We start from the raw sequence: 23,124 nt of genomic DNA, 5'->3' as shown, positions 1-23,124 counted from the left end.
TTTTAAAAAGATTTTTCTCTAGGGCTTGTGTTTTATTTTCTTCTGGGAACTGATACAGATAGATCTGTTAGGCTCCCTAGTGTGACTGTGGTTAATAGGTATAAAAGCATTTGTAGGCTGCAATGTTATTCCTTGATCAGTTAAAGCGCACCCTATGTACAGCTCCGTCCTTGCTTTCACTCAAAATGAGGGCTCTCTACAGTAGCAGTGGGGTGAATTCTATGGCTCGTGTGCTACAGGAAATCAGGTTAGTGTGCTTATGGCTTCTTCTGGCACTAAAAAATTACTGCATCATGAAACTGGTATGTGAACTGCTTTGTACTGGATCTTGAGGGAACGCCTCAGTGGCTGGAAGGAGGATTAGGCTTTTATTGGAGGATAACACATTCTTAATCGAAAGTGTGGGTGATATATAAAAAAAGTGTATTTGAGGATACCAGCCATAGGCTAACAAATCATTTGGCATTCCTGCCAGAGGATGAACTCTCAATAATTTAGTTACGTAGCGTCAGTGCAGGAGTCTTGAGTCTGAGCCAAATGGAAGCTGGTTTTCTCTTGTTTGGCAGCTGTGCAGTGCTTCACAAGCAGCAGAGCGGCCAGGTCTCTGCCATGTGTTGGGATGCTTCTCAGCCTCTTGTGAAATGGGTCAGATCTGGGGAGGTGTCCCTGGTAGCAAATTTTATAACAAAGAGTTTATTCACTTGTGCATTTGAGACCGGGAAGCTGCAGCACAGTGCTTTTCAATGACTGGCTGGTTAAGTTTGTGAAAGGTTTGAGATTAGAGATACAGTGTTAGGAACCACTTCCATTAGACTGTATCATCTCACCTTGACTTCTGTTTATTTTTCTTGGGCAAGCATGGTCATGTACTTCCATCCCTGCTTCCTCTTCCACAAATGCTCTCATTCAGTTTGCTTCTGGTCTTTTTTTTTTTTTTGGCATTAAAACTTTACTTTTAAAATACGTAAAGAAAGCTTTAGGGTTTCTCATCAGTAGAATCAAATGGAAGATCAAAAATATAATTAAAAAACTTTCATTTCTTTGCCAAAAACAAATTATTTTTTCTTGTCTCTTTTGGGTGACTTTATCATGCCCGCAAGGGGATCGTTTTCATCATGCCTGTCAGTGTGATCTTGCCTTAGAAATGGAATGATCTTTTAAAAGTAATATGGAATTCAAATAAATGTTTGAAAACAGAAAAGTGTAAAATAACTATATACCATAATATCCAGGGAATTCAGAGCAAAGCCTGTTTATTTTTTTAAATATGTTGAGTTTTTTTTTAAAGTAAGGTAGGGAATCCTAATTGTTCCCGTAGCCATATCAACATGGGAGTAAATCCAGTTCATTAGATCTTAGCGTCTGCTGAAGATTTCAGCTGTTTAGCAAGTATATTATCTTTGTAATGTCATAAATGTTACGAAATGTTGTAAAATAATACTGGAAACAAGTTTCTTTAAGAGTAATATATGTTAGACCTGTAATTTATATACTATGTATGAGACATTTAAAGGCATAAGTTACCTGTGTTGCACATACTTGTAATGAATCAGTATATTTTGCCTGTGATAGACTAAGTAAACTTGAGAATGTTCTTTGATTATTTTTTTTAATTCTCCCCTCACCCCCAAATTAAGAGCAACCCAAAAACTCAGTTCAGTTGGTTAATTTAAATGTTACAGATGGCAAAGTGGAATGGAGCTCTAGTTTACGATGTAGGGCTGTCCGGATGAGCTCCTGCCTCTTTAGGAGTAGTAGGACATTATCATGCTTTCCTGGTTTCTGTTCTCCATCTCTGTGGGTTCATTTAACTTTTGTTTCCCATTGTCAGAACTCTTTAGGTGGCTTTATGATGGTGCTAATCTGTTTGTATTTCTTTTACATTTGTGTTGTGTTATAATTCTTCTGAGCTGCTGCATCCAGAAGCTGACAGGATTTTACTTAGGAAAAGGGAACTTGGCATACCATTAATTCCCATATACTGGGTGTCTTTTTCCCAGCCTGTGATCTGGATTCTCTGTGCCTTGCCATGAGCAACAAAGAGTGAAAAATAAATGTTCTCTGGAGGATATCTGCTTCACAGGCTAGATCACTAGGCAGGAGCAACTTCTACCGTCCTCTGTGTGTCTTGATGGTTTGGAGTGTGAGGTGGCCTCAGGGCTGAGTTTCTGGCTTTGCAGTGCAAGTTGCCAGAGAGAGAGTTGAGTGAGTGAAGCTACTCATCTGCTTTTTTCCTCAAACAGCAATATGCATAGATTTCCCCTCAAAAGACTGTAGGAGTGCAGTCACCTGAAAGCTGAGAACGTTTACTTCAATGTCTCCTGTTTTCCACCCCAAAGGACACTGTGTTTGTGTACTGCGCTCATCACTGAGCACTTGAATGTTGATTTATTCCTCCTAATTATGAGATGGGGTGCACAGAATGTCACGGGGAAACCCTCTGCAACCCTTCCAGCCTTGTGCATTGACAAGATTGCAAATAGACTTCACTGGGTAGGGGGTCCTCTGCTAGTTGTTCACTATATCAGAAATGAGTGTTGCCCATAATTCTGCTATGTTGAGAGTTGGTTGTTGTTTGGTTTGGTTTGGGGTTGGGTTTGGTTTTTTTTGTTAACTTTTTTTTGTTTAAAATGAATGGTTAGAAAGACAATTGGCATAGAAAGGACCGTATTCTACCAACTGGAGTAGTATAGAGCTCCTGCCAAGCTCCTGCTGGCATCCATGGGATAAAGTCTGCCCCATACCTGGTAAGTTGCCTTTGCCTTATAGGGCAGAGAGGGTTCCACATTTTTCTGAGCATGGTGGGAATGCATAGGATCACTTTTTTCTTTTTTTTTGTTTGGTGTTAGACCTTACCTGAAGAAAGACAATCCCTGCATAACATTGCCATGAGGGTGTAAGTCCCAGGACCACTTCTGCCTGAAACAGAGATCATGGGTTTTTAGCATGAGATTATAAAGTCCAGGTTACATCCTATTGCTTGGTAGTTACATATTAATAAAGTGTAGGTCCAAAGGGCTTGTGTTACCTTGTCTTGAAGTTCTTCATCTGGTGAAACTTTTCTCCGGTTCTGTTGTATTTGTTCTACGTGCTGTACTACAGAAGTGCTGGTCGTGGTGGTCAGTTTGCTTGTTGTTTTTCCTTTTCCGTTTTGGGAAGCCTGATGCTGTTGCTGAGATCAGTGCTGGTAGGTTATTTATGTATCCTGCATACTTATTTCATGGCTATATACATTTTTTCAGCTTATCGTAAAGTGAGATGAATTATTTCAAGCCTCAGTAGAAGGCACTGTACATTTGTGAATTAGAATCAGCTGCTTGTTTTTACTCTGTCTCCTTATCAAGGGCTGGATCGAAGCATTCATGTAACCACAAGTCAATCATAGGTTTGAAGTGTTCCCGTCTGTAACTTCATCTGCAGACTAATAGCAGGTAGGGGGGGCTTTACAAGTATCTCGGTACTGAGCAAAAAGATGTTTGTGGGGAAAAAAAAATTGCTGTTGAGCTAAATTCAAAATAAATACAGACAAATGGTATGCAACTTTTTTTTGTTGTATGTTGTGTTTGTAGTGTGGAAAGTACCCGTGCTCAAAAGAGGCTTTTAAATCACACACTTTCTCTATGCATTATTTTATTGGGGGAACCAAAAGGCTTTTACTATGGAGTGCTTTTGTATTGTCCTTTATAACTGCCATAACTCTGACAAAGAAAGCTGAGTTCTTTTTCTGACTCGAATTCAGTAGTATTAGCAGGCTTCTCAGCACCTTCTGACTGCAGTTGCTGGAGCCCATCAGAAAGCAGCTGCCCGTGCAGATCTAAGGTAGAGCTTGAGCTGTGAATTTCAGTCTGTGGTTCATGGAGCTACTTTCTATGATGTTTCAGAAAGTTGGCTAGGAAATGCAAATCTATGCCACATATCGCTCTACAAATGTGAACTTTAAAGGGATCTGCTTCCACTGAAGTAGTTTGAAATCCGTCATTTGGAGATTGTTGAAAACCAGGCATTTAAAGCAGCTGCAGTGTTTCAACAGAATGTGTAGTCGCTATTGTGGAAAAGTTCGTATGAGGTCACCTGAACTGTTGCTAGGTTAGAGAGACTGTGGTGGGAATGTTTTCCCTTTTCCTGTCTCTGAAGGAAACAGACCTGCACTGTCCTTTCTGCACAAAAGAAAAGGAGGATTGTAGTGTCTAAAAGGCCCTGACCATGTAATGCCAAAAAGAATACACATCATTACATATTTTATGGAGGTAAAGTGAACATTGCTGGCCAATGTATAGCTGATGCTTTTGAAGGTATGAGGCCTGATTCCCTGACACACACCCCTGCCCCCAGCAGCATTGTACAAGGTCTGTAGCTGCAGAATTGGCTGTAAAGAGTACTTAAACAGTAGCCAAATAAAAATTGCACTCCCACCTCAGAGCTATAAATTGGTATTAAGGTGTCTGACCTTGTTTGTCTGTTCCTTCAGAAAACCAGATGCAGCTTTATGTTATTGCTGGGGAATGAATATGTGGGTAGCATACTCCCAGTTCACTTCCAGCTCCTTCATTGGTTTCAAAACTCAGTCATTCTTCACTTCTCCCCTGAAGTTTCAAGTTTCTTCAGTTTCAGCTGGTTTCAGTTTCATGTTTATTTTATTACCACTGCTTTATTTCCTCTGTGTCTGTTCACTGTGAGATCTGGAATTTAAATCATAATTAAAAAAAACCTAGTTCTGCCAGGCTCAGGACACTTGCCTGCTTCTTTTCTTGCCATGCTCTTTGGTACTTTTCATTGGAGATTGTCCCCCACGTTATAGGACAACCTTCAAAACCAAAAAAGAAAAGCTTGTTTTAAGAAACAAGTTGATGTGAATCTCTGTAGCTACATACATTAATGCAGTTGATATTACGGAGGGCAAGAATTATATAATTTGTAAATTCATCTGAAGTCCTTAACTGTTGCATCGCATGATTGTAAAGCTACGTTGGCAGATCTGGATTTATGCAAAACTCTCATGTCTGTCACCACCTGCTTATAAATAACAACGGTAGCCAAACATAAAGGGATCTGAGCAGAAAATTAATCCCAGTTTCTTTTTCTTTTATAGACAAGTAAATAAATCAAGAGTTTGGTTCATGGACGTATAGAAAGTCAAAGTAGTTTGACAAACAATAAAGCCTTGAACTCCTTATTTTCACTTCCATGGGGAGGAGCGTAGGAGCTGCGAGTTTGTGACTGGTGACTGCATGACTCATTGGGTGTATGTAGGATAAAAAGTGAATGTTCAGGGGAGATTTCCCATGGAAGAGAAATTGCTGTATGCTCGTAAATATGGTGGTAGCTCTCCTTGCATATTTGTAGGGAATACTATTTGTTATGCACAAAGGAAATTAAAGGAAGTATCTGCATCGCACCTAATTTTACAGTGTCCTGCTGAGGTCTCACTGAACACTGAAATGTGCATTTTCAGGGCAGTGTAGTGCTTTTCTTCCAAGTTGAGACGTGTCACAGAAATTGTTGGTCAAACACAAATACTGATTAAAAGGTGCAGAGGATTTGGATTGTTTCTGAACTCTTTTTTTTTTTTTTTTTTTTTTTGTTGTGATGTGGTGCAGTTCTTATTTTTTTTTCTCTGCCAGGAACTTGCACTGTTCATCCAAACTGTACGTTTACTCTTTTTATCAGTGAGAATACACATTGCCTCTAACTAAAGAAGAGCTTGGTTTGGTATTAATCCTGTTCAGTTTTAATTTTTTTTTTTCCCCTAAATACAATTTTGCCCTTGACTGATTCAACCACTAAGTTTTTCAGGTTTTTAAGGGCTAGAGCACTTCTTCCATACCCTTCTTTTCCGGACCTCTGTTTATGTTGTTCACAGGGTGAAAATGATGTGCAGAATCATCATCTCTCTTCCTGCACCCTAAATCCAGGCAGATTAAAAAATGCAGGCAGTAAGCCTGCGTAATAATTTCTCAGTAAATATTTTACTGCTTTTTCCATCTGCTGAAATCAAATCTGACTTAAACTAGGCATAAATCTAGTCAGAAGAGGTCACTGTGATATTAATCATCAGAATTAATCTTCTTAGACGTGCTTGGTATGAGGCCAGCTATTCAGAAGTTTAGCAGTGCACATATGTTGCTTATCTGTCTGGCAGCTTGCCAATTAAGTAAACTTTGAGTTTGTGGTGGGTTTATATCTCTGTAAAGTACACTGCTTGTTTGGTGCAAGTTGATGCAGCTTTTCTGTATGTCGCCTATGGCACATAGCCTGCTACTGAAGAATGAGTTCTCCTCAGGGTGCTTTCAAAGAGCTATAGTCTCTTAGCGTTGCATGATAAGAAGTGGTATCATTCATGGTTGACCTTTTCATGGTGCTTCTCTATGAAGTATGGTGAGCCAAATTTAATACTACTTAGAGCAGAAGAAGAGACAATATTTCAAATAGAGTAATACTGTGGAACCCAAATATAGCTGAATGAAACCTCACCCTGCCTCTGCTCCTGCCGTTCTGACTTGGAGGAAGCATTCATTTACGTAAATACAGCTCTTTCTTGATTCAGGTCTGGACTGGACCCAGTATTTCTGTTTCTCTTTTCATAGGAGCATGCTTCATACTTGACAGAATAATGATTATTTCATATCCTAATTATGGAAGTGATTCATCCCCAGGGGCATGGAAAGCAAACAGTAGGAGTGAGTGCATCATTAAAAAATTAGCGTATTTTTAGAGAGGAGGTAAAAATAAAATGCAACTCTGTTGAAAAGTGTCATGATAAAGAAAAACGGCTTGCATTAGAGGAACTTTTTAAAACAATCTGAGGCTGTGGCTGAAAGAACATATTTTCTTATTAATGTGTTTATACTTTGGTCATAAGAAATTATTAATTTTCTTCTTGCCTTCTCAAGGAGAAGAATGAAAGCTCGCGCTCCTCCACCACCAAATCAAGCTTCTGCAGCAAATAGAATTCACAGTGAGCACAAGTCACCTGCAGAGACAGCTGTAATTTCTGATCAGAACCTTGTGAGCATGAAGGAGAACATGATCAACAGATCGGTGGACTTAACAGTCATTTTACCCAGCGGGGTGGAGCAGAAGAGCACAGTACAAGGAGGGTAAGGCTTTGATTAGCTCCCACTTTCTGGAGCACTCCATTCCCAGTGGGATACTTGCTGATACTAATGTCTCACTTCCTGCGTTGATAGGGTTTCTCCGTCGTGCTTCTTTCTGCATTTTAGGCAGCTGTTGTACCAGCGAGTTCCAAGAGCAGTGTGTAAGGGCCTCTTTCTGCTGGGGCAGGAAGGATTTAGCAGCTGTTGTGTCACTGTTTTCCCCATGGATCACCCATAGCACATGCATGAATCCCTCTCCTGTGTGGTGCCACTGGACTGGTCTTAGGTTGTATCACATGTCATGATACAGAGGGGTTTTGGTGCAGTGGAAGTAGGTGCTGCTGGCAAACAGCAGTCCTGACAGTGTGCCTGTCTGGAGTCATGCTGAGAAGCAAGCTCAGAAGATGAATGATTCATCATGTTCAGAGATCCTGTCTTCACAAACACATTGCGATTGTGTAGACAGCAAAGCATCTGCTGGTATTTAGGAAGCCTTTTCTATATAAAAGTGTTTTGGTTTTTTCCATAGGAAGAGTAAGAGGTTTTCCTTGTGACCGGGTACAATCAAGGGCAAATTGTATTGGAAAGGCAGTTTTGAGATAATCTTCTTCACTGTAGGAGCTCTTCAGTTTCATTTTCTCTGTGAGAGCTGTTTTGAAAGAGAGAAACATTACTTAAAGATTTCAGAAGAGTTTTAAAAATATATTCAACACTATGATGAAACTGGAGCAAACAATGGTGTGGTCAAGAAACTGTAGAAAGTGGTAACACCAGATTAGGAAGATATGTAGATGCCTGTTGATAAATCAGAGCCTGTGCTGATTTTACATTTGGTGTTTGCAGTAGTCTGCATTCCTGTAAAACTACTCTTCTTGGTCTGATATATTAGTCTATTTTGACTATGTGTCTGTTATTGAATTTTGATGGCTGAGGAGGATCACAGAATCACAGAAGGGTAGGAGTTGGAAGGGACCTCTGGAGATCATCTTGTCCAACCCCCCTGCTTGAGCAGGGACACCCAGGGAAGGGTGCACAGGAATGCATCCAGGCAGGTTTTGAATGTCTCCTGGGAAGGAGACTCCACAGCCTCCCTGGGCAGCCTGTGCCACTGCTCTGGCACCCTCACAGTGAAGAAGTTTTTTCTCATGTTCGGGTGGAAAATGTAATCTGTACACAGATGTGTACAGCAGCACATAATGTCTGGTACTTCATTCTTCCCCTTGCTTTTCTTGTAGAAATTAGTGTTTGCTTAGCCACTCTCAGGAGACTAGTGCATCTTCTGTGGGTCAACCCCAAAGCCACAGTGATGTTAAAGATTTTAAAGGAAAGCAGTGTTTATCAGAGTTCTCAAATTACACATTTAGAGATTGAGGTTTTATGGGGAGATTTAGACTTAATGAGAGAAAGAAGACAACAGGCCTGGAAAGTAGAACAAGACATGAAACCCACTGACCCATTAGAACCCAAAGAAAGCTGGTATTTCATTGGCAAATGCAAGCCACCTGGGAGCTAACAAGAGGCTAATCTTCCTGCAGCATTTTGTATAGAGAGATACATAATTGCCATGTAGTTAGAAAATATTTTCTTTTCCCTCAAAAACAAAACAAACAAAAAAACCCACAAATCCAAAACAAATACTCCAAGAGCACTACAAGAGTGGTGTTTTAATGTGACCTTTTGAAGAACATACAAGCCACAGGAGCAGAGAACAAATGGAAAATACCTGTAAAATAAACCTTCTGTCTCTCGCACAGGTGTTTTATTATTGCTACCCTTGCTATCACATACACTGAGGCTGAGTATTTTGATTATTAGAGACTTTAGTTTGTGGGCTAAAACCTGAAAGAAATGCTGAAAATGAAACTGTAGATGTTTCTGTAGGTTATTTATAGCATGGACATTAAGCACTCTAAGCAACCAAAATGTGCTCTTCGTTGTTGTGTGAAGGTGCCCACCTGTCTCCGTTGGCTCCATGACAAGCCTAGACCCCTGATTTAGGCAGCAGTTAAATTCCTGCTTGTGCTAATCCGCTATTCTGAGCATCACCAGTGCCTAACCTCGGTAGTAGGTGTTCTCCCTCAGCACTGTCTTGAGCACTTGGAGTGGAAAGTTAGTGACAAATGTCAGGCACTGGTAGCCAGCTCTGGGAAGTGGAAGATTATGGAAACTGAGAAGGGGAGTAAATAATCCTAACAAGTTACGAATAAGAAAAGGATACCCTATAATGAGCCCTGTATTACAGTGGCATCAGTCTGTGAACATACCTTGTTTGCGCTGCTGTTCTTTCTAACCACTGGAAGATGAAATTTGCTGTCCACTAACACTGGTTACTTTTTTAGGGATGTGGAATACAAAAAAAAAAAAAGTCAAGAGCATCTGAAATTTTTAGGGATGGACTGTCTTAAGTCTCCAGGTTTTGGTGAAAGCCCAGGCTTTTTCATCTTTTTACATTGTTTTGACATTGCGAACTGGACGGCTACAAAGTACAATGATACTCAGGCAAACATTTGATGATAAAGATACTGGATTACAAAAAAATACGTGTAGTTTGAAGCAGGTATGGGAGCCAGTGCAGGTAATAAATTAATTTCCCTGTTCACTCTTTTTATCTGTGGTGATATCATGGAAGGACATTTCAGACAAATTCTGCTGTTGTTTATACTGCTACAAATCTTCAGTATTTTCATTGCCATCATTAAAACTGCATTCTGCAAAGTCTGTTCTTGGGTGCCCTGGGGAAATAGCTTTTCTGTTGCAGAATAATTTGCAAAACTTTGCCCTGGGCATCATCATAATGAAAAATGATTCTGTGATTTCAGGAAAGCAGTTCACAGAGCAATGAAGTACACTAGAGGATGTTTGAAAATATAACTACTGTAGTTAATTGGTATCACTTAAGGTTATTATAAATGAACCAAGTTAAAAGTCAGAATTATCTCTTTCAGTTTGTTCATTGTATGTAAGCAAAGCAGCATGTTGTTAATTTTACTTTGTTCTCTATATAGAAAGTTCCTATAAATATCAGCAAGAGGGCAGGAAGTCCTCATTAAATTTTCTTGAAAGATGATTCAAGAAGAAAAGAAAGTGTGTGCTATTTAAAGATATTTTATTGGAATCTGGAATTTTTAAGTACGTTTATTTATAAAAGTTAACTCAAGCTGACAGTCTCTAACAGTTTATTGCCATCTTGTAACATACAATTTATTCCAGATTTTGGAAATACGTAGCGCAGATTTTAGGACAAAGTTGAGTCCTTAAGGAGTGCGTGCAGCCATAGAACGGTGTTAAAAAAACATTTTTCTTTTTGAAATAAGTGGTCTCTGTGAACTACTGCAAAACATTTAGAAGTATTCATGAAAAACTGTTAGCCTTCTCCCCCCCGAAAAGGATTATAAAACACCCCAACAGTTAATCTATATTTGTACTGTTGTATGAAAACTACATCATGCTCTGAGGGAATAGACAGATCATTGGCCACTTACACAGTTTATGCATACGGACCTGTAGCACATCCACACAAACTGTTAGCAGGTCTGACAGAGGCAATGACTAGATGTTTAGAAAGAAGATAAGTGGAAAAGCTTACAAGAGTTGCCAGAAACCTTTTCTGTTTGTAATTCTCACAGGTAATAGTTTCAATGGGTAACCTATAAATAAAGGGATCATGTGTCTGTCTCCATTCACATGGAGTGGCACTGAGGAGGACTTCCTGATTAACACAGATGCAGACCTTTAGCGTCAGCAGCTTGAGAAGTCAGTAGTATTTGAAATATACTGCAGAAAACCAGGGATTTTTGAAGCTAAACGATGTTCGGTTTGGAGTTGTCAACACGTGGGTGACCGACAGGCAGAAGAGGAGGCTAGACAGTTGTTGCTCCTGCATCTTACATGTTACACGTTCATGCGATGCACAGAGAGCAGGGTACTAGAACAAATAATAAACTAGCTAAAGCTGTAGTCCCGTTCTGCGAATACTGGAGGACAGAGCTCAGTGCAGAGTATGAGTTCTGTGGAGCTTAAAGCTAATGCCATCTTCGCACATAATTCTCAGTGAAAGAGACTTAAGTGATATTACTTGTGTGCTTAGAGCTCAACGTACAGAATGCTGTCTCAAGAAAGACTGAAGGTGTGAAATCAGCCCACATTGGTACAACATGAAAGGGTTGTTATTAGAAGCAGATGAACAGGGCACATAGAGCAAAAGGGTTAAAAATGAGCTTAACTAAATAGGGGTCAGGTCAAAACTACAGTAGTTCAATGTAGGCTTAAAAATTATTCTAGAAATTATTCTAGTAAGATTTATGTTGGAAGGGGCCACTGGAACTCACGTGATCTAACTCCCTGCTCAGTGCAGGTCTCACAAGAGCAGGTTGCTCAGTGCTGTCTCCAGGCAAGTTTGAATACCTCCAGGGAGGAGGTTTCCAAACCTCGCTGTGCCCCTGTTCCAGGGCTTGACCATTCTCGTGGTGAAAAAATGTTTCCTTGTACCTAAATGGAGTTTCCTGTGTTGGTACTTGTCGCTTGACTCTTGTCCTCTTGCTGTTCGCCACCGAGAAGGGTCCTCCTCTGTAACCCTACAGGCTGGTACTTACAGACAGCAACAAGATTTCCCTTCATCCATGTCATCCTAAGCCTCAACAAATGCAGTCCTCTGCTGCTTCTTGTGTGTCATATTGACGTTCCTTCTGTGGACTTGCTTAGTTATGGAAAATAAGAGCCCAATATGCATGAGCAAAATAAGAAAAGAAATAGAAAGCATTATGAATATCTGTTTATCATGCTTCCTGTACTACTTCTGTTGCAGCTTGGTATTAGTGTATACATTTCTGGTTGTGTAGGAAAACTTCTAACCTTTTCATGAAGTGCCTGCTCTGCTTTGGAGCATGAGAGAATAGTAATGGCTAACGCTATTTTCTGTTTTTAAATGCAGTTAATGAAAGCGCTGGAGACTTCAGGTCACCCCCCTTACACTACTGTGTTTCTTTTCCGATCAGTTGTCACTTCAGATTCCTCACATGTGGTTGGCATTGACCTAAATAAAAAAGATTCTTTCCTCCAGTTTGAGATTATTATTACGGGCATTTGTAGCATGAAAGTAGAAGGTAACGGGAAAGTCCATGTCATTTGATAGAGTACAACTTTATCCTACACATTTATTTCCTAGACGTACAAGGCTGTATTTTAAAATGGATTTCTCTGTGTTATCCGAGGAGATTAAGCCAAGCCACACCCAAAACAACTCAGCTGGTTTCTGGCTTTTAAACTGTAGGTGCCTTTGCTTCATTTTACTGGTGAGCAACAGGACACAAGAGGTCTGATGCACTCAAACTTGATTAGGACTTCAGCCTGATGAATGTTGCTGACAAAGTAGTTATTCTTTACTATCCAGAATTGGTGTTAAATGTCAAACAGCTTAGAAATAGAATATCGGAACAGATCCAAAGTACTCTCCTCTGCTAAGAATAGTTGCCTGGACCATTTTGTCTAAGTGTTAAATTGGGCTTATCCTCCAGTTGTATTTCTGTGCTTTAGTATTTGCTTATCAGTCATTAATGCTTGGTGTCTGTGACACTATGTTTGGTATCTCCACCCAAAATTTCAGCAACATCTTATTGAAATAAGAAAGTAATGTGTTTCTTAGCTGACTAGTTGGAAAGGCAGGAGACATTTAATTTCTTCATTTCAGCTTTAGATTTAATCCTTTATTATTAGACCTGCCTGAATTTCAAAATGGAGTATGATCTCTACCAGGTCTCAGAAGCAAGTTAAAATGAAGTGCAGATATGTCTGCAACAAGATGGAGGCAAAGGAAGGACTGGCTCTTCGCGTCTTCCAAGAGCTGTATTCAGCCCAAGGTTAGAAAGAAAAGTTGTTCTAGATTAGTAGATGGCTCAGTACCATTCTCTTGCAGTGTTTAGTGGCTCTCTCCTGTGTGTGGCATATACATGGAGTTACTTGAAATAAAACTCGCCTTTCAAATCAAGCTGAACTGTATTACAGTTTAGAAGGACAACTTTTCAAGTTGGTGAAATTGAAATCTGATATGAGAGTAACTTCATTGCAGGGACTTCCCAGCTCTCGTATTTCTCTGGAAACACATGAATTTTGAAATTTGATTGTAGAATTCCTATCTTTTTCCTTTTTTATTTTCTTTTTTTTATCCTTTTGAAGTTTTGTGGACACTGTTTTCCCAAATTTACATTTTGGGAAGAGCATAGTATTCACTTTGAAGTTGTTTCAAAAGCTTCAGAGATATTGCTTAATTTGTACTCCTAAATGGTACAGATGAAACCTGGGGAATGCTCTTCATGGAACGGTTGTGTATTCTGAGCAGCATGGCTCAGGAGGGGATGTTGCAGACCTCTTGAAGTGTTATATTTAACACACATCTGCTCTGTAAACAACAATAAGATGAAACCTCAAATTTGGCTGGATTTTTGAATTGTTCATTGTCTGGACAAATTTGTTCAACGTGCATGATTGTCTGCCACCTGTCTTCTCAGATGGCTGGTGTGGATTCTAATCTTGTTGCAATTGTGGTATTGTCGCTGCTGAACATATTTTATAATTTCAGTGGAAAAATGTGAAATCATAAAGTGTTCTTTTGCAGAACTATATTTTTAAAAAATCCTTTTTAAAGGGCTGTTCTTTTTTTTTTAAAGTGTTTTTAATGTAATCATTTACATGAGGTAAGCTAACTGTCCAAATTTGAATGAATTATCACAGTATTATGCACTACAGAAATATATTAGCTTTCTACTTTAAATAGAAAAAATGTTGAACACCATGTATTGCGGTTCTGCAAAGTTATTTGCTTTTCTCTGAAACAATAAGTCTGAGGGTCAAAAAAACATGTAAATTTTACTTTAAAGGAAATATGTCTGTAAACAGACAAGCTGAGATCTGTATCAGGAGGACCAACACTTCAAAACGTTCACTACTGCACAGCATAATGAATATTCATGTAACGGTGTAGGTGGGGTTCTCCTGTAGTTTGGGCTTAGCAGGTGTAAATGTTTCTGTTGAATTCAGCATGGTTGTGAAATACAGATGCTTGCAACTTGGGGAGAGTGCCAGAATAAGTCATCATGAAATGACCTGATACAGTTTCAATTTAGATACTGCATGTATCTCTTCAGATGCTCTCTCTGTTAGCAGTTACCACAGTGCTCTATTTTTCTGAAGCCTCCTATACATATTAATGACATCTCTTTCCCTTGTTTGATCTTCAGTCATCATCTTCTCACTGTGTTCTTCTCTTTTCAACGCAATCACCTATTTCAAATTTTCCACGCTTCAGCTAACACTGCATAACTCAGTTAAATTTGAAATACGTTCCTGTAAAGAAGGTCCTCCCATCTCTTGGGTGGGAAGAGCTGTCACCTACGTATGTTTTAGTCTTGCACCTGTTAATAAGGGTTTGTTCTTTGTTTCCATTGTCCTTGACTTTGCCGTTAGCTCTCCAGGGTTCTTCACCAACTTCTTGAGCAGCTGTTGGCCAACAACATGTATGTAGAAAGAAGATGGGCAGCTTCCCACAGAGTTGTTTCCCAGGTGCAGACAGCTTGCAGTAGAAGGGCAGTTCTTGAGCTACAGGTGTAATGGTGGTAGCTAATAACCTGTGAAGGATTTTATTTTCTTTGAATTTGCTTCCATTTTGAATCTGCATACAGTTTTTCCAGTTTACACATTAGAAGAAATGCCAGTTCCTTTGGCAAATATGCTGTCTGTGCACTTATTTTCACTTCTGCTAGAAGGAAAATATCCCATGTAGGTGACGGGCTTCAGGTACGGTTGGTAATTTTCTTTCAACTCATGTTTTGTTGATGACAGACACCAAAACTTCTCACAAACATAACCAGTTTTAGCAAACCTGTTTTCCCTGATCCTGGATGGAATTTTAGGGAGGAAGGTTGAAAAAAAAAAAGAACCTTCCAGTACCTTGGTAAAAGAGAATTTCTGGGTGTGGAGGAATGTAGTTTGTATCTGCTGTGTCAGATGTTTTTATAAGGCTTAATATCCTCACGAAAATAAATATGGAAGGGATCTCTTGTACTTGGAAAAATTGCTGGTGTCAAATGTGTGGGGCGGGGGGGAGGCAGAGACTCAAACTTATAAGCTGGACAAAAAAATCCTGCCTACCTTTTGTAACAGATTTAAATTCTTCATTTTGAGCTGTATTATGTGATGATTCAAATCTAGGTAGAGTTTACCATACCATGAGTACATAATTTATTTATATCTTGTCTTCATGTTAAAGAACTGGGTTTGAATTGGAGAGTTCAATGTATGGATTTAGCAGGTAAGATGCACTTTGTCTGCTCTTGGCTTATGTGTGTTAGTGCTATTATTGGCACTGTTGTCTGCCTCATAGGGAATACTTTATTGCTAGCTCATAAACACACACTGAAATGCAAATATATTTGATTCCTACCATTTTATCTGATGTGTTTAGCATTTCAAAGCGTTAGCACTGTTCCCTCCCAGAGATGGTTAACTAGTGACACATCCACAGCTGGTATTGTCTTTTTTTTCTTCCATATTAAAATTGAGGTAAATTTTTTAGCAACTGTTTTTTCTCATGCTAAAGATGAACGTCTTCTTCCCTGCAGTAAAGCTGTGATGGATCTGTTGGTTGATTTGTGCAGCCAGTATCGCTTAAATCCATCCCAGCATAGTCTTGAGCTGAAGTCTTCAGGAACTCAACAACCTCTGAGTTACAAGCCAAACACTTTGATAGGAGCACTGGATGTACAGACAGTACTTCTGAAAGAGAAGGTTCCTGAAGAGAAGACAAAGCGACCTCTGCCAAGGGTCCCTGAGGTCAGTACTCTGTAGGGCTAAAATGGTGCCATGAAACATCATTTCATTCCTATGATTTCAAGCAGTTCTTCCAACCTTTGCATCTTCAAACCAGATGGGAGAGGCTTGAGATTGACTATAACCTGCTTTACTAGCTTAACTGATTTGCACTGGCAGGTGCTAGTCTGGACTCCAGCATTTAGACAAAATGTTATGTTGCATGTGATTGGGTAGATGGAAGTCTGTTCTTATAAAGACCCTTGGTTGAAAACCAGGGTAACTGGAATTTGTGGTAGTGGCTGAAATGAGGGTTGTGGGATTGTGCAGAGGTAGGTGGGGTTTTGGTGGTATTTTGTTTGCCATCTTTACTGAAGATATGGGAGAAGACTGATTGTTAATAAATGTATTTCAAAGTATTGTGAAGATTCAGAAGCAGCCATTTTCCAAATATGTTTGCTGAAATTGTTATTATTCTGAATCCATACAGCTAATGACACTGTCATGCCTTTCAGAGTGGTACTTGTAAATATTCACAAGTTGCTGCTGCCTCTGATTCCTTTTCCTTATTCACCTGTTCTTGTGAATGTCTCTTTAGTGATGGGGCAGTTCTGAGGGGTTTTAAAATTTTTTTTAAATAATATTTTTTGCAACAGTATGCAGGTGGGGTAAGTTTGTCTAAGAGGAGTCAAGACAATATGGAAGTCTCCAAAGCCTTTCTGATTGTAAGAGAGCCTAGCCATCACGGAGGGAAGGCTGAGAGTTTGTGTTTGTTTCTACAGAAATCTGTGAGGCTGGTAGTGAACTACCTGAAGACACAGAAGACTGTGGTTCGCGTTAGTCCAGAGGTGCCTCTCCACAACATCATCCCAGCTATTTGTGAGAAGTGTGAAGTCAGTCAAGAGCACATTGTTCTTCTGCGAGATGGCATCACTGGAGAGGAGCTGGAGCTTACCAAGTCCTTGGAGGAACTGGGGATAAAGGAGCTGTATGCCTGGGACAGAAAAAGAGGTGAGCTGAGACTGAAAGCAGTCACTGCAGGGCTAGATGATGCCAACAATATTATGGGCAACTTAAAAGCATTTGTCCTCTCATTCCTTTGGGGCCCAGCTGAAACAGCAGAGTGACATCTCAGTCCAGAGAGCAGAGTGGGTTTGTTCAGTGAGCTGTGCCCAGAACAGCAGCCAGGACAGCAGCGTGTCCCTGGCTGCTCTTGGGCCTGTGCCAGGTTGGGCTGGACCCTGGCAGGGCACAGGTTGGCCTGGGGTAGGGCAAAAGGAGGAGCTTTGCTGGAGCTGCTGACAGTACAGGTGTGTGTAACACGGGGGGCTCAATCAGACAGAGCCTGTCACTCACCTCTGCTGTGGCTTGGAGAGAAAGAAGGAAAGAAGAGACGTGCTATAGTCATGGCAGCTGTGAAAGCTGAGAGGCAGAGGCGACAGACCAGGGCTTATGCAAAACAGATGAAGGAGAAGATCAGAGATGGTTCCTCCAAAGAGTGAAGTCATTGACAGTTTAGTGAAGAGGAGCTAAGAGGTATTTGTATTTAAAATTCTGTTCTCTTGTTTATTAACCCTCACTTTCTGTTCTTGTAGGTAATATTGTAGTGGCAGCTCTTGGGCTTGAGTTTTATCAGCCTAATTGTGTATTCACATAGCATAATTATGCAATGTGCTTTAAAATATGCCTGCTTTCAAAATACACATTGGCAGTCGCTACTTCCTTTGAGGTCAGAAAGTGATATTCATTAAAATTGTCTCCTGCAGTTTGTCTGAATCAATATCTTTTCCATCACAATAAATGTCCTTATTTATTGTTTAGATAATGTCAGTCTTGTAGGTGCTGAGCAGTAGACTTATTTTTTATTTATACAGTTACTTATTTATGTTGACGTTCTGTCTCTTCTTTCAAACTCCTTTGGTAAGTGAATCAAATTTCTGAGTTCAGACTTTTAAGTAAACTAAATGTCTCCTTTTCCTTTGATGCTCAAAAAAGTGGCTGACAACATGTCATAACTCAATTGTATAATTGTCTGGTTTCTTAAGATATGTTTACTGTAATTAAGCTAACCGTTTTGGAGCAACATATTGAACATGCAGAGTATTCAAGAGGATTCATTCCGCATGCTTCAGGGACAACTTACAGAGTAATTAGCCTAAGCCTTCCTTAAACTCTTTTCCTTTAAAATGAAAGTGATGGTGTATATACTGCAATAATGGTCCTCAAATACGTTTGTAGCTGGTACAGTCAAAACCAAGACTTTACTTCAGGGCTGGGTTTACAGCAGCAAATGATGTAACACTTCATAGTGTGCTGCTCTCTGCATCAGAATTTTTTTAGTATTTTATTCTTTTTTAAACTTTCAGTATACCTTTCATTGTGATAAAATCCCCCTGATCCTGAGTGTATTTCAGCTTTTTCTGCCTTCCTCTTACTCTGCACCATGGTGTCTGATGAGAAAACCGGTAAATACACCTAAAATTCACAAAAGGTTTCCTTTGTTCCAGCAAATTCCTTCCTCCTGTGTTCTCATCTTAATCCCCAAGAGGAATAATCCCATTGGTTTCAGTAGCAGTTGGTCTATGAATTGTGCATTGAGTAGATGTTCAGTCTAGTTATCAGAACAGACAGATTTTTAAAACACATTCCCACTAATAAGTAAGGCATCAGAGGTGCTGAAAGCATAGGCTGTGCTTTAAGAGCAGGTTCTAGAGAAACTTTGTGCTCATCATTTCTCTGTCCCTGAAACAGAAATACCAAGTGCTGAAGCCTTATTAAAAGACAAGCTCTGCTGCCACCTGCTTACATAATTTGATTTAGCAGTTGAAGCAGCCTCACAAGTGAATCGGGAATGAATACAACTGCCTCTAGTAGCAGCTCTGCAAGTCTGTTGTTGGTCAACATTTTTTTTCTGCAATGCTTAGGGAAACAAATACTAGGAGTAATTAATGAAAATTGTGGCTTACGAAGCAATACTAGAACCTTAATGTGTCTTCTCTTGTCCTTTCATTGCCTGCCTTTTCCAGTTCCTCCATCAAAAACTCAGTCTGAACCTTCTCTGAACTATAGAGGTACTGTACAATGCTGCTGAGGGAAAACTGCCTTTCTCTTCACGCTATGTTTAATGTGGGTTTGGTGGATGGATCTTTAAGAATGTCATGTAAAGTGCTGTAGAGAAACTAGCTGTTTTCAATCTGTATTGTCTTTTGCAAAGTGTTGTTTCCATGTCTGTGCTTTTGGTCAGAACAAACACGCTTCTGTGCATACTGCTTCTTCAGTAACTGCCATTAAAAAGCCAGCAATTAACAAATCCTGTCATTTAACTGTTGTGTGGTATGGTATGCTACTATAGGATTCCAAGCCTTTTCAGGTTACCTAAAGCATCGTTAGCTGAATTTCAGAAATGCTAACATTTTGGAAGTCTCTTGGGTTCAGAATTTATGTAGTAACAAAGACAGAATATTTTGAAATATATGAGATCTTTCACTAATTTCAATTTACATGTAACAAAGCATTTTAATATGAAACCTATGTATACACCTATGTATACACCTTGGATAACTCTGAATAGATGCTGACTTCTAATTGCTACAGTAGGTTTGATTACATTACATTGGTGCTTCTGCTTCTAGTCAAGCAGAAAATGTTTATATTTAGTATATCTTTTTCCTCCACTGAGTCTGTTGTAATACATTGCTTAAATTAATTATCCTCAAGAAAGGTGTGGTTGTTTTGTAACTGTTTTTACTTCTTTGCATTACTAGTAAACACAACCTAACTAGAATATAACTGCGACTAACTTCTTCAAATTTTCAGGAAGGAAGGAAGTCCACCTCCAGTAGGTGACAGCCATCAAGTGAATCTTAGCTCATGGCCTATTGCCTCTTGGCTTCACTAATGCCAGTACTTTTTCCCCTAATCCTGTCATTATTTACTGTGGTGGTGTGGTTCAGCCCCAGCTGGCAACTAACCACCACGCAGCCACTCACTCACTCCCCCCACCCCCGTGGGATGGGGGAGAGAATCGGAAGAAAAAAAGCAAAAAAAAACCCAACTTGTGGGTTGAGATAAGAACAGTTTAATAATTACAATAAAATAATAATGGTAATGATTATGATAATAACAATAATGATAATATAATAAAAAGGAAAAGGAAAAAAAGGGGAAAAAACCCAGAAACACAAACGATACAGCCACTCACCACCCACCGACTGATGCTGCCAGTCCCCGAGCTGCAATTGCTCCCTCCCTCCCCCGGCCAGCCCCTCCCAGGTAACATACTGGGCATGACGTTACATGATATGGAATATCCCTTTGGCCGGTTTGAATCCACTCTCTCAGCTGTGCCCCCTCCCCTCCCGGCTTCTTGTGCACCCGGCAGAGCATGGGAGGCTGGAAAAGTCCTTGACTAGTACAAGCACCAACCAGCAACAACTGAAACATCGGTGTGTTATCTCAACACTCTTTTCATACTCAGTCCAAAGCACAGCACCATGCCAGCTGCAGTGAAGAAAGTTAACTCTATCCCAGCTAAAACCATGACATGTGGCTTCCTTTTATACAGAGCATAATACTAGAGAGAATATCTACTGTTTTTATGTAAGAAAAATTCATGACAGATTTATAAAGATTCTGTGTTGTTTTGAGATGATATACTGTGTTTAAAATCCTGATTTATTGGGATTGTACAGTGTTTAATGGTCATGCTGATGATCAGCAGTTACTGATATAGCTCATAGTTGAAGACTGTATAGAGTAAGGGATTCATAATTCACACCTAGTTGCAGCTTAGCCCTGAGCATTGAAACAGCTGTTGCTGGTGAATGAGCGTAGGCAGTGCTTAGTACCCAAGAAAGGTATTAATTTATTGTTGAGGGTTTTTTGCAGTGGGCTTGCGGCCTTTCTTAAGGATAGTTTCTCCCTATTTTATTCTGGGTTCATCATCTGTACTATTCTACTGTGCTTTGAACTACTATATGTATTTAACACCTTCTAACACATGACATCGTTGATGTGCAAGGTGGTCTGTGTGAAAATCATGTGCTTTGTGTGAAATGCAGATCAGTTTACAGGAGTTCTGGGATGAGTTTTTTTGTGAAGTAAACATTTTGTGTCAACAAACAAGTAATTTTGCATTTGTTTCTTAACTGTTATTAAATAGAGGAAATACAAGGCAGCAGTTTTTCTCTGTACATTAAACTCTGATACTCTGTGTGGGATACTCTGATGTGCTTGGAACCAGGGTGTGATCTTTATAGCGTTATGTAGTGTCCATTAAAAAAAGTGGGAGAACTTTACAGTCTGTATATTGAATGTCAAGCCAATGGTTGTTCTATGTAATGCATGACCTTACCATGTTGCTCGTCCAGCTTGGCTAGTGTGGGGGGAATTGAAGGGAGACTAAACGGATACAGTTCTTCAGCTGGTTCAAGGAGGACGTGCATGTTTGAGCTCTTAAAGCCTTAAATGCATATAACCTTGCCTCTCTTCCCACCTGAAGTAAAAGGACCGAGATGAGAAAAGGTGACCATGACCGGCTGGTTTAAGTCCTAAGGAGAGCCCTTTTTCCATAGAAGAGGTCTCTTAATCTTTATGGAGCTTTATCCAAATCCACATTGAGAGTCTTGCCATTAAATTCACTGTGTTAAGTCAGGCCTGTGGATTGTTAAAAGGCATTCACCATCATCTTTCTGAAAAGCCTTTTTTTTAAGGTATTAGAGTACTCCATTAGCTTTAAGTGAGACCTCTAACAAGCATTTCTAAAGGCTAAGCAGCTTGGTCATGTTTTGCCTTTTAATAAAGGTTACTAAATTGTGATTGAAAACTCACTGAAGTTTATTAAATTATTTCATTTGCCTCCATTAGAATTTGGAATAAACTCAGAATAAATAAATTTGATGAGGAAGAAAGTGCAGAATCTGGCAGTTACTTAGATAATTCAGTTCATAACATCTCCAGCTCAAAAAAAAAAAAAATACAGCACTAATCCAGGATGTTTTAAAATACTCATTTTCTGAATCTTTATTTCAGAAGTGTAAAATATATTTCATTATAATTGTTTCAGAACCAAGTCGAAAGGCTTCAGTAAGCAATGATGCAATAGAAAAAGAAAAGACAAGACTTCTGGGATCGTTTAAAGCTGATAGAAGCAGCAGCAAGGTAAGTGTTCAACAGTGTCCTACCTCACTAAAGAGAACTGTTTTCTTTCCAGACGTATTTTACTTGTGGGTGGTGGTGTTTAGGATGGATTTTTGGTTGTTGTTTTTTTTCCCCCCCTACCAAGGAGTAATCTGTTAGCAGATGCATAAACTGTGTAATCAGTACAGCCTGATGGAGATACCAGCTGCTTATTGAAGGAGTCAGGCATGTTGACCATTTAAATTTTTTTTTTAAATGCTGTGAGTTCAGTAGATGTTAACAAAGAGCAGTAGCTTCAAGCGACTGATGTCCACTTAATAGTAGTGTTCAAATTACAAAATGCATTTAAGGAAAGAACTGATATAATAAAGAATGCATTAAAATATCAAGTAGAAGTGTCTTATTAGCTTTTCTGTGCATGGGTGTGCATCTGTTTTAAAGCATTTATATCTTTAGGAAGCTCTGTGCAGTCATGATATTGTCATCTCCAAGTCTGTAAAACCAATGAATCAGGTGTAGAAGAAATAACTTGCAGTACTAAAAGGAGTGATAAACTGAAGGATCAGTATCTGCTGGGGTGCATGTTAGGCATATTTAACTTTGTTTTTAATCTTGAGTGGGAAAAATTAAAAAAATAACTGTCAAATAAAATAATTTTCTTCTGTTGAGATGCCTTTATGAAAAATTTGTCATTCATCAGAGAAATTAAATAGAGAAAAACTTTCTAACTCCAGAACATATAAAAATATTAGGCTTTTAACTTTATACTTTTTGCATCCTTCACTACAAATATCAGTGTCAACTGATTTTGATAATAAAGTATTTAATACTCTGGGGTGTCAGAGTAAAAAGAGAATTTTCTTTTTCTGGTTTAAAAATCCCTTCAAGGCATTTGCAGTGAAATCATAAAACGTGTTTCTGATTAGCTGGTACTATGAAACATGCTTGTTAATGGTCGGTGTTTCACTTACCCTTCCAGTCTTCAAAGGCATTTTTTTAAAACTGTGAAAGCTTTCCAAAATCTTTATTAGCTCTCTGCCCTCTTGATTATGATCAAGTTTGGAGTTTTGGTGGGCAATATCTTCCTTTATGG

At 39.3% G+C, this 23,124-nt stretch overlaps 1 protein-coding gene across 14 annotated transcripts in view; it reads left to right on the top strand.

Moving 5' to 3' along the window:
• Positions 1-23,124, top strand: part of COBL (cordon-bleu WH2 repeat protein) — a 168,999-nt gene that overhangs the window by 45,520 nt on the left and 100,355 nt on the right. For 7 of the 14 annotated variants that reach the window (XM_075084386.1, XM_075084378.1, XM_075084383.1 and 4 more), the window contains 5 exons: positions 6,891-7,097; positions 15,707-15,917; positions 16,676-16,904; positions 18,920-18,964; positions 21,958-22,052. In XM_075084386.1, the coding sequence (XP_074940487.1) occupies positions 6,891-7,097; positions 15,707-15,917; positions 16,676-16,904; positions 18,920-18,964; positions 21,958-22,052 (787 nt within the window). Of the gene's footprint in view, positions 1-3,167; positions 3,188-3,369; positions 3,432-6,890; positions 7,098-15,706; positions 15,918-16,675; positions 16,905-18,919; positions 18,965-21,957; positions 22,053-23,124 lie in introns of those variants that run through there. The other 7 variants (XM_075084385.1, XM_075084384.1, XM_075084381.1 and 4 more) reach the window with 3 other exon arrangements.

Source organism: Phalacrocorax aristotelis, chromosome 2 (assembly GCF_949628215.1).
Source record: "Phalacrocorax aristotelis chromosome 2, bGulAri2.1, whole genome shotgun sequence".
In the NCBI taxonomy this organism is placed as follows: Eukaryota; Metazoa; Chordata; class Aves; order Suliformes; family Phalacrocoracidae; genus Phalacrocorax; species Phalacrocorax aristotelis.
This window is presented reverse-complemented; position numbering and strand designations above follow the sequence as displayed.